The sequence below is a fragment of the Labrus bergylta genome, chromosome 11, assembly GCF_963930695.1.
Source record: "Labrus bergylta chromosome 11, fLabBer1.1, whole genome shotgun sequence".
In the NCBI taxonomy this organism is placed as follows: Eukaryota; Metazoa; Chordata; class Actinopteri; order Labriformes; family Labridae; genus Labrus; species Labrus bergylta.
Window position 1 is genome coordinate 25,052,079 of NC_089205.1, and position 15,569 is coordinate 25,067,647.

Here is a 15,569-nt window from a genome sequence, read left to right on the forward strand (position 1 = left end):
TGATTTGAATTATATCTGACAGCAGGGAAAAGCTGCTGGAAAAAAATGTTGCCCCAGTTTCTGAAAGTGAGTTACTGACATCTAGTGGAAGACATGGGTTAGGAACAATAAGCACATTGTTAAACAATACAGTCTTATATTTACATTTCAAACATGACCTGTATTTAGTTCGGAGCACCTGAAGTCCCAAAAAGTTTAAACAAAACAAAAAAAATAAAAAAAAGATATGCAGTATACTGTGTGCACAAGTTGTTGTCTTCTGTGCACACATATTGTTGTATATGTATACATGATATCTTAGCGCAAAATATATTTTTGTGTAGTTTTTGGGACTTCAGGGGATCCGTAATTTAACATGTTCACTTCTCCCCAAAAAAAACTCTACATTGTTTTCAACACTATCTATTTAATAGGGCACTTTTATATATTCACCATTTTCAAATGTTGCTGTAAATGAAATGAAATACGAACACACATAAGTTACAATGGAGTGTTAAGTGTTGACAGCACAAAGGTTATTGTTGTTGCACCTAACAACGTTGATGTTTTTGAACATGTGGGAGTGAAAGTGTTGAGATCTTGGATTAGCAGCTATTATCACCAGCCTCTCACAGAGAAGCGGAGGTGGGGGCTGTAACTTGACCTTGCCTCTTAATGGTTGTGTGACAATGGTGCCCCATCCCACTGGCCTGTCTGCCCCTCTGTTGTGTCCATTTATAACATCCAGACACAGTGCAGAGGTTATCCTGAGGTGCCAGCAAGCACAAGGTGACAGGGTGCAGAGGAACAAAAGGGTGAGTAATGTTACTGTTACTGCTGCAGCTTCTTACTTTACCACCTCTTTTTGTATGTGAGATAATATATTAACATCCTTAATGTGTGAATGTTCTGAAATGAATATGACATGAGTATGTGCATCTAAATTAAACCTTTTTTTCACCCCTTTATAAATGTACTCTTATTTTTTGGCATTTAAATTCAATTTGTCACAACACTCTTTTGCATTTCTCTACTTTTCATTTAAATGACTTGCATGTATTTAAAAGTATCAAAGTGCTAACTTATACATATTTGACCATGTTTTCTAACAGCTCCTCTTAAATCATCATTGTGTTCACAAGTCACAATGGTAAGTGCATTCTTTTTTAAAAGTTTGACATCAGCACATGCAATGTTTTTTATATGATTCTCACATAAATACTGTTTTAAGATTTTATTGAGCTACAGTGTGGACAGAGAAAAGCAGCTTTTCTTTTTTTTCTTCCTCTCTTGTGTTCTATTTCTTTCCAGGTGAAGACCAGAGAGAAGTCTGCGGGCCGTCATGAGCATTGTGACAAGTGTTACAACCTCCACTGTCAAGCCCCCGTGCAGATTTCTCTTTCATGCATGATCATCAAGTGTCATAAAAACTGTGGGGCCTCCTTCCACATGTGCAAGCAAGAGGAACACCAGCTACTCTGTCCCAACGAGACGGTCCCCTGCCTAAACGTTTTCTACGGCTGTCCCCTCACCATGCTGCGCCACAGGCAGGCCAAACACCTGGAGGTGTGTTCTGCCAGCGTGGTCTGCTGCTCGCAGGAGTGGAACCGCTGGCCCGTTTCGGATACCAATCTGACCTTCTACAAAAATGTTTCCAAAAGCCTTCAAACGGAGGTGAACCTTGATGCCGCTCTGGCTCTCAGGGACCAAGAGCTGCTGTTTCGATCCATCAAAATGAAGAATATTTTCCCTGAGTTGATGGTGCAAGATATTTCTGATGGGGTCGACAGTCCTGTAAAAGAAGAGTCATCCTGTTCTCTAGTTTGTTGTGAATTTACATCAAACGGCTGCACACCGATGGAGGAAAGAGAACCGAGTCAAGAGGAGAGGGATGCTTTGGCAACGAACAGGAATGTAGAAAATATTCAGAACTACAACACCTGGGAGAAAATATTCAAAAAGGATATGGAGGGTTGCAAGCAAACTGTCAACAACCTAAACAACAGGGAGGGGAGGGGAAAAGAAAATGAAAAGGAAGAATCATCAAACTGTCAGAGAGAGACAGCAGACTCACATGTGAGCCAAGAGAAATCGACTCCAAGCATGGATGGTGCAACTGGCCTAGCTCCATGGCAAGACGGGGTCCTTCAGAGGTTAGGAAAGGAAGTCAACATAGCTGAATATAACATGTATCTGGTTCACAATGGGGCGATGCTGATTAACTTTGGCCAACTTGCTGCATGCACCCCCAGAGAAAAGGATTTTGTTTATGGCAGTCTGGAGCCAATCGAGGTTAAAACTGTCCGAACATTTAACATTCCTAAAAGCTATCGAGCAAAGCGCTGTCACTTGAAGGATCCCGCACGCAAGGCCAAGACGACTCAACAAAGTGTTGACACCGCAGACCTTGGCTGTTCGCTCGATGATCTTCCAAAGTGCGACGAGGTTAGCGCCACACTCCTGTGCTCCCTCGAAAAGGAACTGAAAGGACATTTAATCTCGGAGAGCTCGTCCGTCGATGCTCTGTATGTCGATGTGGGAACACAGACTTACAACTTTGCCTCTGCTCCCTTCAAACAAGATGCCTCACTCGCTGATGTCATCGCAGAAAAGCCTCCCGGTCTCTATGTGCATGTGGAAGCAGAATCTGTCACCAGAAGACACAACAAAACAAGCTCAGCCTTCAGCTACATGTGTGGCCACTTCTTCCGCCGCGATGAATTCCGCTCTCATTTCAGGAATGTGCACTCTGACATACAGGCCTCTGTCAGCGGCTGGTTCCAACAACGCTGCCCCCTAGCATACCTCGGCTGCACTTTCGCCCAGACCAGGTTTCACCCTTCAGGTCGCCCAGCAACAATCAAATTCTGTCAAGATGTCAGCGCCTTTGTCCTCCGGCCTGATGTCCCTTCATGCCTCTGTGCAGACGGAGAAACCTGCAGCCCTCTGAGAAATGCTAAACAAAATCCAGATCCCCTGAGCAGCCTGCCCCTAGAGATCCTGCAGCATGTTGCTGCTTACCTCGACAGTTTCACATTAGTTCAGCTGTCCAAGGTCTCCCTTCTGATGAGAGAGGTGTGTGCCACATTGTTGCAGGAGAGAGGGATGGTCTCCCTCAAGTGGGAGAAAAAGACATACTCCCACGGGGGAAGCTCCTGGAAATGTCGAAAGAAGGCAAGTCGCCTTGTTTATTTTTGCAAATATTCATTAATAATCTGTCATAACTACATAATTCATGGTTATTCTGATGTCACCAATTATTTTTTGTCTCACACAGTTGAGGGAAAAGTAAACACAAGACCAAACTTCTGTATCAGTTCCACTTTAGTGTGTGGCACTGTTCCGCTACCTGCCATCGGAAAAATCAGTCATTCATACCGCCTGACAGCTGCTGCATTGTTAACACACTTAGGCTCTTCGTAGTCCTCTAAATATTGCAAACTGAATCACCACCATGTTGGCAACAGTTAATAGGTTCCCTCTGAAACAGCTGCTGGAGATTTGCTGTTTTTTTTTTCTGTGTCCTTATTGAAAACCAGTTGCTTATTGGGTCAGACACAGTGAGCAGTCTGGAAGGTAAACTTGTTTGCTATGCTGACTTAGGTGTATAAGCAGTGCACTGGTGACTATCATAATTTGATTTAAATCTACTTTGTAAACAAAAAAAGAATCACTAGCAGGTCTATTGGAAGCCAAAGCAAAATGCATCCTGATTCAACCTTAAAAATAATAATCAGAGATGTGAGCTGTTTGAACTTTTTTCTAAATATATTTATCTATTTGAAAATTAGAGGATTTGAAAATAGGAGTGAGGGAAGTCACATTTAACAGCTGGATAGCCAGGGATGCTGGATTTACTTTAGACCACTAAACTAATCCTTAGACTCTTTAGCTTAGTGCACAAGGCTTCAGGGACGCCGAGCGGTCTAATGGTCTGAGGCCTTAAAGGCAACCCCGGCAGCCTTGTGTTTTTGGATTTCAAAAACCCAGCCAAGTCTTAAGTGTGCTTTAAGGGGGACACTTTAAATGTTTTGGGATCATCACTATTGAGCTAGGGCTGTTTAGATTACTCATCACGAAATGCTATCTGATGTGGAACCTCTCTGAATGAATTTTTTTCACCCTTTTTGATTTAACAATTGATGCCTGATTTGCATAATTAGGGGTGTGACAGATCTGACTGCAAGCGCTGTAGCTGTTCGTCAGGAGGCTTAAGACCCGCCTCAGTTCCAGCTCTTTCCTTGTCGTTAAGTTGACCCACCTTTGATAGAGTCAGCATTTCTAATGTGACAACCACCATGGATCTAAAGCAGCCCTTCAGAAACCGATCACTCAGGCTTCATCCATTATTATTTACAGTCTGTGGTTTAAACTTATTTTTCCTACCGCTCACATTTCAAAAACTATGGAACAAATAGAAGATAGAAGATAAAATAAATACATACAGGAAGAACTACAGCTGACCTCAACACAGTAATTCAGTTAAGACCCGTGAACAGTAAGCAGCGCTTTATGATCCAAGTGGACTGCAATGTTTCTTGAAAGCGTTGCTCGGCTATAGTTTACACAAGTTCTTTCAGATATCTTACTGACCCACAAACAACAATCGTTAGAATTTCATTCCTAGAGAGAGAGAAATACACATGTGTATTTTTACACAGCCTGTCCGTGCACAACAGTTGATCATGGGACAAAGAGCTTGCCAATGATATCAGAGATGAGGAATGGCCCCGAGGCCTCGCTGCCAGTAAACCCAGTGCTACCATAACAAGTCAGATATGTGATCATTCGTGGAAACAAGGTGCTGATAAGGCTGCGTGGATGACAGCTGGGTATTTGAAGGGCACCATTTGTATTATCTTGATGTCTGACATGTGATAAAAAAAAAAAAATGCTGTGATCTAGATTCCATGGATATACAACGTGAACTGAAGCTCTCAGCCAAGGCTGCACTACATTTGACACATATCATGACAGCAGCCTCCTATACCAGCTCCCTCAGCTCTATGTCTGTCTTTTACAGGTTTGGGAGTTCAGCTCTTTGTTTTCCCCTGTGGACAGATGGAGCTTCAGAGACACTCCCTCCATGTCAGAGCACCTGAAAAGCTGCTCCTTCTACCAGAGAGACGAGCGCTCTGAGCCGGTGGCTTTAGCCTGCCTGGGAGAGGTCATGGACAAATATGAAGCAGTAAAGAATAAAAGATAATGCTCATGGTCTTTGTGGGCGGACCACAACACGAGCTAGGCCGTCTTTAGAACCACCTAGACATTATATGTATGCGCCCACATCCCATCTAGTCAATAAAGGCTCTATACTGTAGCCACTGTATAGGAAAGGTGGACACTGTATATGTGACTAATTGAATTGGCATCAACTGCATATTCTACTGATTTCGACGTTATTAACTTCACCTTTTTAAATGCTACCAATAAGAAGGAGGAATGCTTCATGATTGTTCTGTTCTTGCAGTGTGTACTGAGAGAAATTGAAACTTCACAATCCCAGAGAGGACACTGAATTCTCTCATTTATTATTATAGTGTTTGAGAGAGGCCCGCACATTGTGTTACATTAGACTAGCTGCCTTTTTTTGCCCCACTGAGCTGACGAGTGTTGTTTTTTTTTTATCGTTTTTCTTTCTTGTGGTGGAAGAGCATTGTTTGAATTTTGCTGTTGTTGAGTTGTTTTTAACATGGCAACACTGACATCTACTGGAGAAAAGGCTGACGTACATCTTCTGTGTGAACCCTTAATAAAGTAAATCTGGTATTTTAATGCTGAGCACAATTCAACATGTCCTGTCGTTTTTGTTAGATGCACATTTTAGTATGCCAATTTTGACAGCTTTGCTTCTATAATTAGTATTTGTTAAGGAAAATAAGAGGATTCTCGTCAGTGTTTGTCAACCCTATATGTTCTGTAAATCCCCTCTGTGTTGCAATCAGCAGCATGTACACAGCAAGTGGAATCAAAAGGAGGTAAAAGCTAAGAAAAATGCTTTATTTATCACACATATCCACACAGAATAATAGGTTTACAAAAGTAAGTACAAACTCTCCACAGTCATTACTGCATCTAAGACACGTCAGGATTGCGTAGTTTGTTGATGACCTCTGTCAGCATTTTGTTGCACAGGGCTGCATACGGATTTAGAACCACTGCCTGCTGTCGAGCAAATTCACTCCCGAGTGCAGCTGCTTTCTCGAAATCTGCTCTGGCTTCGTCATTCTGGCACCTTAATCTATGTAAAAGGCCTCTCTGCACCAGCGCCTGGCAGGCTGTCCGATCATTGCTGCCGCTCAGAGAGATGGCTCGGTCCAGGTCTTCCAGCGCTCCTGTAGGGAGAGAAGAAGAGCTCTGTGAGCAGCCGGGGCTTAAAGTCACTCACTGCTAGATTCACTCCAAGCTATTCAACATAGATTCATTTCTGTTACTTTGAAACCTGGTAGTTTAGAGTATTCATTCAAGTATGCATGTGCTTTATTAGGGTTAGATGTGAAAATGTACATTATGTATTATTATTTTCATTATTATTATTATTATTATAGTATTTGAATATTATAACCCGATGATCTGATACCCTTCATTAATCAAAAAAGTTCAGTCTCAAATGTATTAACAGTCTTAATACTTGTAAAACACTGAAGTGACAAATAAAGACATATTAAGATCCATACAGTACTTTGGAACTATTTTGCTGCATTGTGATCCAACAATGATTCACTACATGCTCAATTCATTTCACTAATTTTCTTCATTCATTTTCTGCATATTATTTTTAAATCGACACGTAGGCGTTGTGTTGGGAAATATATTTAGACGATCTTGTTTGTCAGCCTGAATAACAACAACAACAACAACAACAACAACAACAAACACCTGTCACCGGGTTACAGACAAATTGAAAAGCACAACCCATAGATAGCAACTCCAATTTTAGAAGCAGACAACGGCGGTGAAAGATGTTACAGTATTGAGCACAAGTTGTGATTGACAGTCATCTCCTGGCAGTGAATGTAGAAAATTAACAATATCACAGCAACTCACTAGAGGGTTTAAAAATCCATCAAATAAAATGTACAGTGTTTACTATAACCTACAAATGTATTATTTCAGTAAATCATACCGTAAGACACTGAATCTACAAGACACAGAGGACCTTTTATAATACATCCCTAAAACACTGGAGGTTTCAGATATGACTTGAGAAAAATACCCAAATCCCTGTGATCCTGTACCATTAGTGTATACATCCCTGACATGCTCGTAACATACAGCAGGTTAAAATAGGGAACAGCAGACTGCTGCAGAGCCTGTGAAGTACCACTGCTGACAAAGTGAATTAGATAGACAAAGCTCTGATATGGTGTCACGCTGGTGTCAGACTCGACAGTGTGATGTGTTGGCACACTGTGCTCGTCTGGAAAGGGTTATTATTGAATTTGTGGCATGTACCTGCTGTGTTCCCCTGCAGCCGCAGGGCCTGAGCCCGGTTGTTATAGGCTGAGGCTCTCCCAGGCAAGATCTGGATTGCCTGGCTGAACAGTTGAAGTGCAGCTTGCAAATCCCCAGCCTCTGCTGCCGTGACACCCTGCATCTCCAACTCTTTCACTTGCTTCAGCAACTCTGTGTCAAAGCCACTGTCTGGCAGGGGGAGATAAACAGGTTGAAAAAGCACTCAAACTCAATTGACAGGTACCGTGGCGAGCAAAACACAGAAACGTCACCAAGAACTCAACTCGGATTAAAATGTCATGTTTTTTTTTTTTTTTTTTTTTTTTTTAGTCCAGGAATGGAATGCGTTCAAATAAATTCAACATGCTGTGAAATGATAAACATAAAATGCTGTGACATGATATGCAGAGGCACATCAAGTCAGAGGCTCACGCTCACCATCATCAATTAATTCCTCCTCTTGGTTCAGGCCAGGGATGTCTCCAAAGGGGGTGGTGGGGTTGAATATAGCTTGAAGTACAGCTCTGTCATGTGCCGAGGCCATCTTACTGGTGTCTGTGGAGAAAGCAGGAGGAAAAAAGGCAAAAAAAAGGAAATCATGACACCTTATTTACAGCAGGGTGGAGAATTCTTCCTCCCCTAACTTCTGCCATTTTCACCAGCCAATCAAAGAAGGGGGTGGAAGCAGGGTTGGACTTTGAGATTTGCCGGGTCTGAGCACATCTGTATTTGGTTAACTCAAAAATGCAGGCCAGGGATTAGTTAGCCGGCATACTGCGGAGCTGCAGCTATAATAGGGCAAGAAGACGGAGTGAAACATCCCTTCAGAGATAGGCCTGTTTTATATGTATTTGTAGATAATACAACAATTAGTAAGGACGTATACATGCGCTTTTGTTAAGTGTCTTTAGATAACATTTGTTATGAATTGGTGCTTTACAAATAAAGATTGATTGACTGATTGATTGATCAAATTATTTCAAAAGGATGTAAAGTAATGAGAAAGTTCTTTAAGCAGTCCAAACCTCATGGTATTTGTAAAAGCTGTTAAGATAAATATATCTTTAATGTTCTTTAATGAGCATAGACACGTTTACTGTAGAATAAATCATGGACAAATAACGTTGTTCTCAGTTGTTCAGAAAGACTAATAAAAGTGACTTTTCACAAAAAAGCAGAAGCTGTAGGGCACAGATGATAATGGACCTGGACCACAGGTCAGCTAAAAAAAAACCCAGTGCAGGACAACATCTTTATCAAACTGTATTTATACAGCACCTTTCAGACAAATGAAACTTTTAAACTGCTTAACAAGAGTGCAGAAAAGTTATTGACGAAAAATGAGTTTATAAAATCACTGAGAGACTAATGCACACCAATAAGATAGCTCAGTATTGTTGCAGTACTGCTTCCGACCACTGGTGGCAGCACTGAACGCAGGTTGACCCCCCATGTTGGATTTTAAATTGGTGTGGCGTTTACTTGTACTTCAGTAGACAGTTTACTTCGACGTGGCTCTACTGTCAGATGTTGCTGGGACGTTCATGTGCATCCAGGTGTGTTTGTGTTTGAATTGTTTGTCCAATTACACATTTTTATAGCTTCAAACATTTGTTATGCTAATAGCTTGAAAGTGTTGTCAGGCAGACGGCTGGTTGTTACTATGTAGACTGCATTCACCTGAAAACTATGATGATTTACTGAGTTGCTCTACCTGTAAACTCTATATTATGATACTTACTATTCAGATAAACTAAACTGAACAATGTTGAATTTAACAGTAAAATGATGCAGTCTTCTCAAAGTGATGCTTTATTATAAACACTCAACAGTGTAAACACACTAACACTCAAATGGCCTTTTTATTTTTATGGCAAAAAATATTTTTCACTCTTCTATTAAATTAGTTACATTTGTACTTAAGTAATGTTTTTTTTATTACAGCAATTATTAAGTATTTAACTTCTTTACAGTGTGTTTTGGCTGTTTTGACTCAAGTACAGATGTAGGCTCAACACTTCCTACACTCTTTTGTAATGGTGATTGGAGAACAAACTCTCAAGGCCAGGTGTATTGGTGAAATGATTAGCAGCAGTTTGCAGCAGACAGTGTGGAGGTAACTCATATGTTTCAGCGTGATAATCAGCAGCAGGATTTCACTTTTACCTCCTAGAAAATCTGGAGCTATAATTGAGTAGGCTATGGCCAAGGAGTGGTTCTTCTTTGCAGCCTCTCAGAAAAAGGCCGGAGCTAGCCTAGAAATAAAACCCAGTGGTAAAGCTGCTCACCATCACCATGTTGGATACACTGTTTTGCTTGTATATTGCATGTATGTTGCATGTATCAGAGTCAAGTATTACTTTATTCTGCAGGACTCATCCAGACAGAATATGGCTTAGTGGCTGCTCTCTGCTATGACCGACGACCTAGAGATTGATGCACTTTGATAGCATGATAAAGAAGCTCCTCTAAAGGTAAGACCCCATATTAAATGATTTATGCAGTGTCATACAGTTTGGCTACTGGATGTTTATGGAACTTTATTTTGGTGTTACTGCACAGTGTGGGAAACATTGCATTGGGAAAGTAATTGTGATGGTCTTCATTGTTGCAGTCTTTGACAGTTGTGTTTGCATAAAATGAGGACAGTATCACTGATCCAGAGGTTGAAGTCATTGTGGGTTGTTCATTCTCTGTTGCATCAGATTGCTGACTGAAGCTATTTTTTTTGGGGGTCTACAGGCTCTACACAGGCCTAAGATGTGCTTACAGCTCTCGCATGTAAAATGTACAGTTAAACATGAAGGTGTAGATTTAGGACCTAAACCATTATATTAAACTAGTAAACAAGCAGGATACATCTTCAGGGAAAATTACAGATTTGTTCAGGATGCACTGTGAATAAACTGGATCCAAGCATTGAGTAACACATAATTTTTCAGATTACAGGGTTGTTAAAGTAATGCTAAATTATGACTTTGTACAGTGAACATCTTCTCTGATCATTGCTTCTTCTCACTGTGAAACGCCAGATAGCTTAATTTCTGCAGAATCAAAAAGATTATTCAAATGGAAGAGTCTGAGGAGGAAATACAAATTCCTCTCGGTTAAAACTGCTCACGTCTCTTACTGTGATGGATCTCAAATAGACGCTGCTTTGATTGGAGAACACAGTTTGGTTCGGCTGCTGTAAACAAGAGAGCATTTTGAAAGTACAAACAGTGAATGTGTTTTGACAGTCAACACAGTTAACCTGTGATGAAAACAATTGTGTTTTATTCCAAAGAACAGAAATTCACCTAAATATGTAAATATATATATACATATGTTTAGATTCCTTGTTGATCCTTGCCTGCTTGGGTTGAGGTTTTAAGAAGCAAATTGTGATTTCAAATGTGAACGTACATGACAGGAAAGACATTACAGAAACGGGAGACAATCAGTGCACACAACTGATAAGTCAATTTAAGTGCTTCATTTCTGCAGCGATCTCTACGGCAGCAGATAAGAGCAAGGTGCCAGAAAGTAACTGTTCAATAAGAGGTGTTGTTGCATGTAACAGGGGCAGATAACAGCGGTGGGGAGCAGATATCGCCCCAAGGGGAAACCGATAACAGCTAAAGTAAGTGATACTTCATGAATGCAGGTGACATGGTTCAAAACAATATGATCAAAACACTGAGACGTGTCAGAAATCTCTTACCTGCAAGCATCTCTAGTAAATATTTGCAAGTAGTTTCCTGGGATGAAAATAGTTCCAGCTCAGGGTCTTTTTCTGTTGTTTGCAATTGGTGTGAGCAGTGATGTGGAACAAGAGACATCTCATGGAGGAACAAGCAAAGACTTCTGGGACTTTTGAAAGGATAAGATAGATTGGAAGTAGAAGCTGAAGCACAGTTAGTGAAGAGTGGGCCTTGCTTTGTTACAGATATGGATTTCTGGTTGTTTGTAGTTTTGTCTTTATGAGAGTGGTCAGCTGCATTCTTTGTGATGGACTTTGTCTTTGAAGCAAAAATCAGAACATTGATTTCTGTGTCTATTTTATACTTTATTTCAGACACGTAGATGCATATCATCATAAAACACAGAGTAAATATAAACACAGGACATCAAGGAAGGAATAAAATCAATACACTTCACAGTTTGTCAGTAATTAAAACACAAAGAGACATTTGCACCAATGTTTCCAGAAACTTGAGGAACACCTCGAGTCCCATAGTGAGCTGAGTGAGGGACGTTATGATGACGTTCTCTGAATCAATTGATGGACACATACATTTACATGAACTTTCCCAGCACAGCTTCATTTGTCGAGACATTATTAGTAACAAACCTTTGACATCACTCGTCCGTCGTGGTAATTTGAGTGCATCATTGTATGCCGAGTGTAACTTTCTCATTTTAGCTTTACTGTAATTGCACCACGAGTGAGCCGTGTACAGTGGAGTACAGTAAGCTCTAACAAGCTCTGTTTTAACATTGTGTCTGTGCACATTAGAAATGTGAGTGCCAGCATATTAGCTTGAGCATACAGTTAACAAGACTGAGGCTGCACATCATCATCATTATCATCATCATCATCATCATCATCAGTCAAGTCATTCCTGAATATAAGTCCCACATATTTGACTTTGTCCACCACACTAAGGTATAGATGTTGTTTACTTTAATTTGCAGGTTTTTATTGTTTTCACATTATATAATGTAAACAGTATAAATGTTTAGAATTAAAGTCTTTAAGATGGAGAAGCCGGTGGCCTAGCGGTTTGTGCGTGCGCTCCATTTACAGAGGCTTTCTCCTCGAGAGTGGGCAGCCCGTGTTCGAACGACGATATAAATAACATGTTTGACATATTCTTCTCCTTACTCTAAAAATGACAGACTTTTATAGTGATTTTTTTTTTGTTTCATTTGTTGCTTGATTGTAATAAACTAAAAGTGTCTGTGATCATCTAGTACTCACTTGGTGACACTCTGATCTTGATCCCCAGAGAGACATGTGATAAGGAATTTCTCTCCATCTTTTTGTAAAATGCAGTAAAATATGTTTACAACCATCCATACAACCATCCATCTGACAAACTAGACATGTCAAAGGTATGAAGAAACCTGGCTGTGCTTTGTTCTATCTTGGGTAGGGCTTGCCAATTTTTAGTGGCCAAATTTCCATGCGGTGTGTTGACAATAAATACTTTCTGAAAGAGTGGTAGGAAATGTATTCACAATAAGGCATGAGTGGAGAGGAATGTTTTTGATGTGGAGTGCGGTTCATTTTCTATAATTACAGCTGTCATTCAGTCTGAGGGGAAACAGAACCCTTTACCGAAAAAACTGCCCACATACAGACACGGTGAAATGACGTACACATGACAGACAAATGAAAAATGATTGGCTATAACCAACTATATGCTAGAGATTCCTACTTTCTATTTGTGTTGGATGAAGGGGTAAATCATAACCACACACACTCTATGAGATAACAATGTCAGACTTAAGTCAACAGGAGTGAGGAAATGACCATTCAGTTTAAAGTTCGAGGCACTCCCTCAAGAGAAACAGAGGTGTGTGCTTTTTTTTAGAATTGGAAAAAATGATTTCTATCCTTCGATCAACTGAGATTTTGATTCTGATTGATCGTGAAATGTTTGTACAAAAAAATGTTAAAAATTGATTGAAAAAAGTTCCATTCATTGTTCAATCGACTGTCTGAAACCCAAAGATAATTAATCAACAATCATTTCAAACCATATTAAACTGATACACGTGCATGATAGATGTAATCTTGGTACTGTTATGACAAAATGAAGCTTCAGTGACTCATCTTGTAGGAAACTAAAGCATTGATGATACCTGCTTGGCCACTGCTGCAGGTTAAAATATCTCATTTCAACATCTACTGCTGCTGTGAGTCTGTATTCCACGGCCATACGAAGAAAATCTAATCAGGACAAATTATAGAAAAGGTTTTAAAAGGCAATTAAAAACCTTGGACAGTATAGTTATTTGCCTGGATGATAAAAATCCTTCGGGGATTAATACAGACTTCTTTATTACTCAGTAGAGAGAAGTCTTCTTTTTCACCACTTGAGGGAGCTGTTGCTGCTTGTTTGTTTTTTGTTGTTGTTGCAGGGGCTATACTGTCTTGACTGCTCCTAATTCACCGAGTCAGCACAGACGGCTTGATCCCGCAGGACTCCCATTTTCCACAGGGTAATAAGAGTTAAAGAGTGAGGGCCAGGCTATCATGTTCACGGTCACTCAGTAAGCAGCAGATTTTCTACAGAAGCACAGTGTTGTCCCCCATGGCCTCCCCAATAGTGCAAAAGTGGAGAGGCAATTGTGTGAAGATTACCAGCCTCCTATTACTGCAAATGTCACTGCATCAGCACCGCTCAACGTCATTTTGTCAATCGGAAAACACATTGGCAGTGTTTATAGACTCCAAAAGCAACATCTGAGAGGCAGCTTCTGTTGTAGGCCAAGAGGGAAATTAAGAGATAATGAAAAAAAAAACACTGACCCTCTGTGACTGTACTGCTGTAAAACCTAACAACAACAACAACAACTTCTAACAAAGAACACATCCTTTGTATTTTCTCTGAGCAATTACAACAACAATAGATTGATAAATCAGACTGCAACAGCACAGTGTACATAATGGGGAACAGCATTTACTGAAGTGCTAGACCTGAATGAGACAACATTATTACTCATTAGCTTTTAAGCAAACATAATGGACTCTAGTTAAAAGCCTTAAATCTCCTGTTGGACTTTTAGGAACACACCAAAGAGAATGTGTGATAGAATGCAAATGAGCACCGCAACATCAATAAATAAAACCAAATAAAATGATAATGTTAAGATTAAAGAAAGTCTTCTGCACTGGGGCCTCCATATTTTTCCTTTTGCTCTCCTCTTTCCTGGCTCTGCAGTCGCTTCATAACGCCGGGGTAAAGAAATGGACTTGGATATCATTACAGCCCTGAGAGGCTTTTGGCTTTGCTCCACTCCTGTCTGTGAATCTGACATCAAAGCGTGTGCTCCTAATCCCCCTACCCTATGGAGGTAAACAGGGGCCCATGTGTCGATACCTGGCCCGTTATGATGACGAAGTGCTATCGCGTGCTGCGCGGGGGCACTCTGAGCTGGATTAAAACAAAGTAATCCGCTCTATGGAGGGACGGGGAATAGCTGCAGAGGTGCCAGAGGTTAAGCAAATAAACAATGTGCCTCTTTTATGGGAAATCTTGAGCAACCCCTTCTGTGCTGCGGCACAATAAGTACACACTCTTTCCTGTCTCTTTTGCCTCTGAAATGCGAGGGAAACGCTTGCAGCAGCATAAAGCTTCCTTTTGGCTTTATGTAAGGTGAATAATAGTCACTACCCCAGTTACATGCCCAAATATGACTCATAGTTTCATCTGTGCATTGTGCAAATACTGAATAGAAAATATAAAAGCAATGGATTTCTTGGAGAAATTGTTTATTATGTATTGTAATAGACCATATCCACTTCCCCTAGAGTCTCCCACCAAACCTAGGCTACAGTATATAATGCATTTTATTACATTTTGAGAATTTGTAAACAAGTTTTATTGCACCTCCTGTGCAGGAATTTAGCAATGCTTTGCCTGGCTTATAGGCACAGCCGGGCTCAAGTCACCAAGGCTGTCAGGCACCGCTGATGTCTCCAGCAATGGGATGGTGCATGTGGCGGGATCCGTCATCGTAAATCTCAGCCCAGTCCTCTATAGAGACAGAGTTGTTGTTTCAGTTTGGTTTCTTATTTCAAAAACAGATTATGCGTATATGACCGCAGTTTCTAAGCTCACAGCATGGATAGTGTTTACATTTGGTAACACCAGAATGGTAGATTCCAGGTGTGATTAGGTATTAAACAACATGAACGGTCAGTTAGCCCAGAAAGTACCTTTAATGTAGAGTTTTCAAAAACATTAGCCAGACACTGATATTGAAGGACCCTCTTAATTGTCATTTTTATATTTTACATGATTCACAATATGTGATGCATTATTTTTTGTGTGTATGTGACTACACTGCCCCCCTCTGGCTGAATTGCATAGATTTTGGCACCCACACATTTGGTTTGTTTTTTCAACCTACACATATTTAAG

At 40.5% G+C, this 15,569-nt stretch overlaps 2 protein-coding genes and 1 long non-coding RNA gene across 3 annotated transcripts in view; 2 read left to right on the plus strand and 1 right to left on the minus strand.

The window, feature by feature from the left end:
- The first annotated feature begins 421 nt into the window (after positions 1 to 421).
- On the plus strand, positions 422 to 5,832 carry LOC109984761 (F-box only protein 40). Its single transcript, XM_065960713.1, has 4 exons — positions 422 to 794; positions 1,092 to 1,129; positions 1,291 to 3,153; positions 5,003 to 5,832. Exons 2-4 carry the CDS (start codon positions 1,127 to 1,129, stop codon positions 5,183 to 5,185), a joined length of 2,049 nt encoding a protein of 682 aa, XP_065816785.1. The 5' UTR covers positions 422 to 794; positions 1,092 to 1,126; the 3' UTR covers positions 5,186 to 5,832.
- Positions 5,833 to 5,958: 126 nt separating this feature from the next.
- On the minus strand, positions 5,959 to 8,031 carry ttc36 (tetratricopeptide repeat domain 36). Its single transcript, XM_020634845.3, has 3 exons — positions 7,873 to 8,031; positions 7,435 to 7,623; positions 5,959 to 6,314 (listed from the first exon to the last, which is right to left on the minus strand). Exons 1-3 carry the CDS (start codon positions 7,976 to 7,978, stop codon positions 6,055 to 6,057), a joined length of 555 nt encoding a protein of 184 aa, XP_020490501.2. The 5' UTR covers positions 7,979 to 8,031; the 3' UTR covers positions 5,959 to 6,054.
- Positions 8,032 to 9,803: 1,772 nt separating this feature from the next.
- Positions 9,804 to 15,569, plus strand: part of LOC114920354 (uncharacterized) — a 54,998-nt gene continuing 49,232 nt past the window's right edge. Inside the window, exon 1 of the long non-coding RNA XR_003808676.2 lies at positions 9,804 to 9,908. This is a non-coding gene — a long non-coding RNA (uncharacterized lncRNA). The remainder of the gene's footprint in view (positions 9,909 to 15,569) is intronic.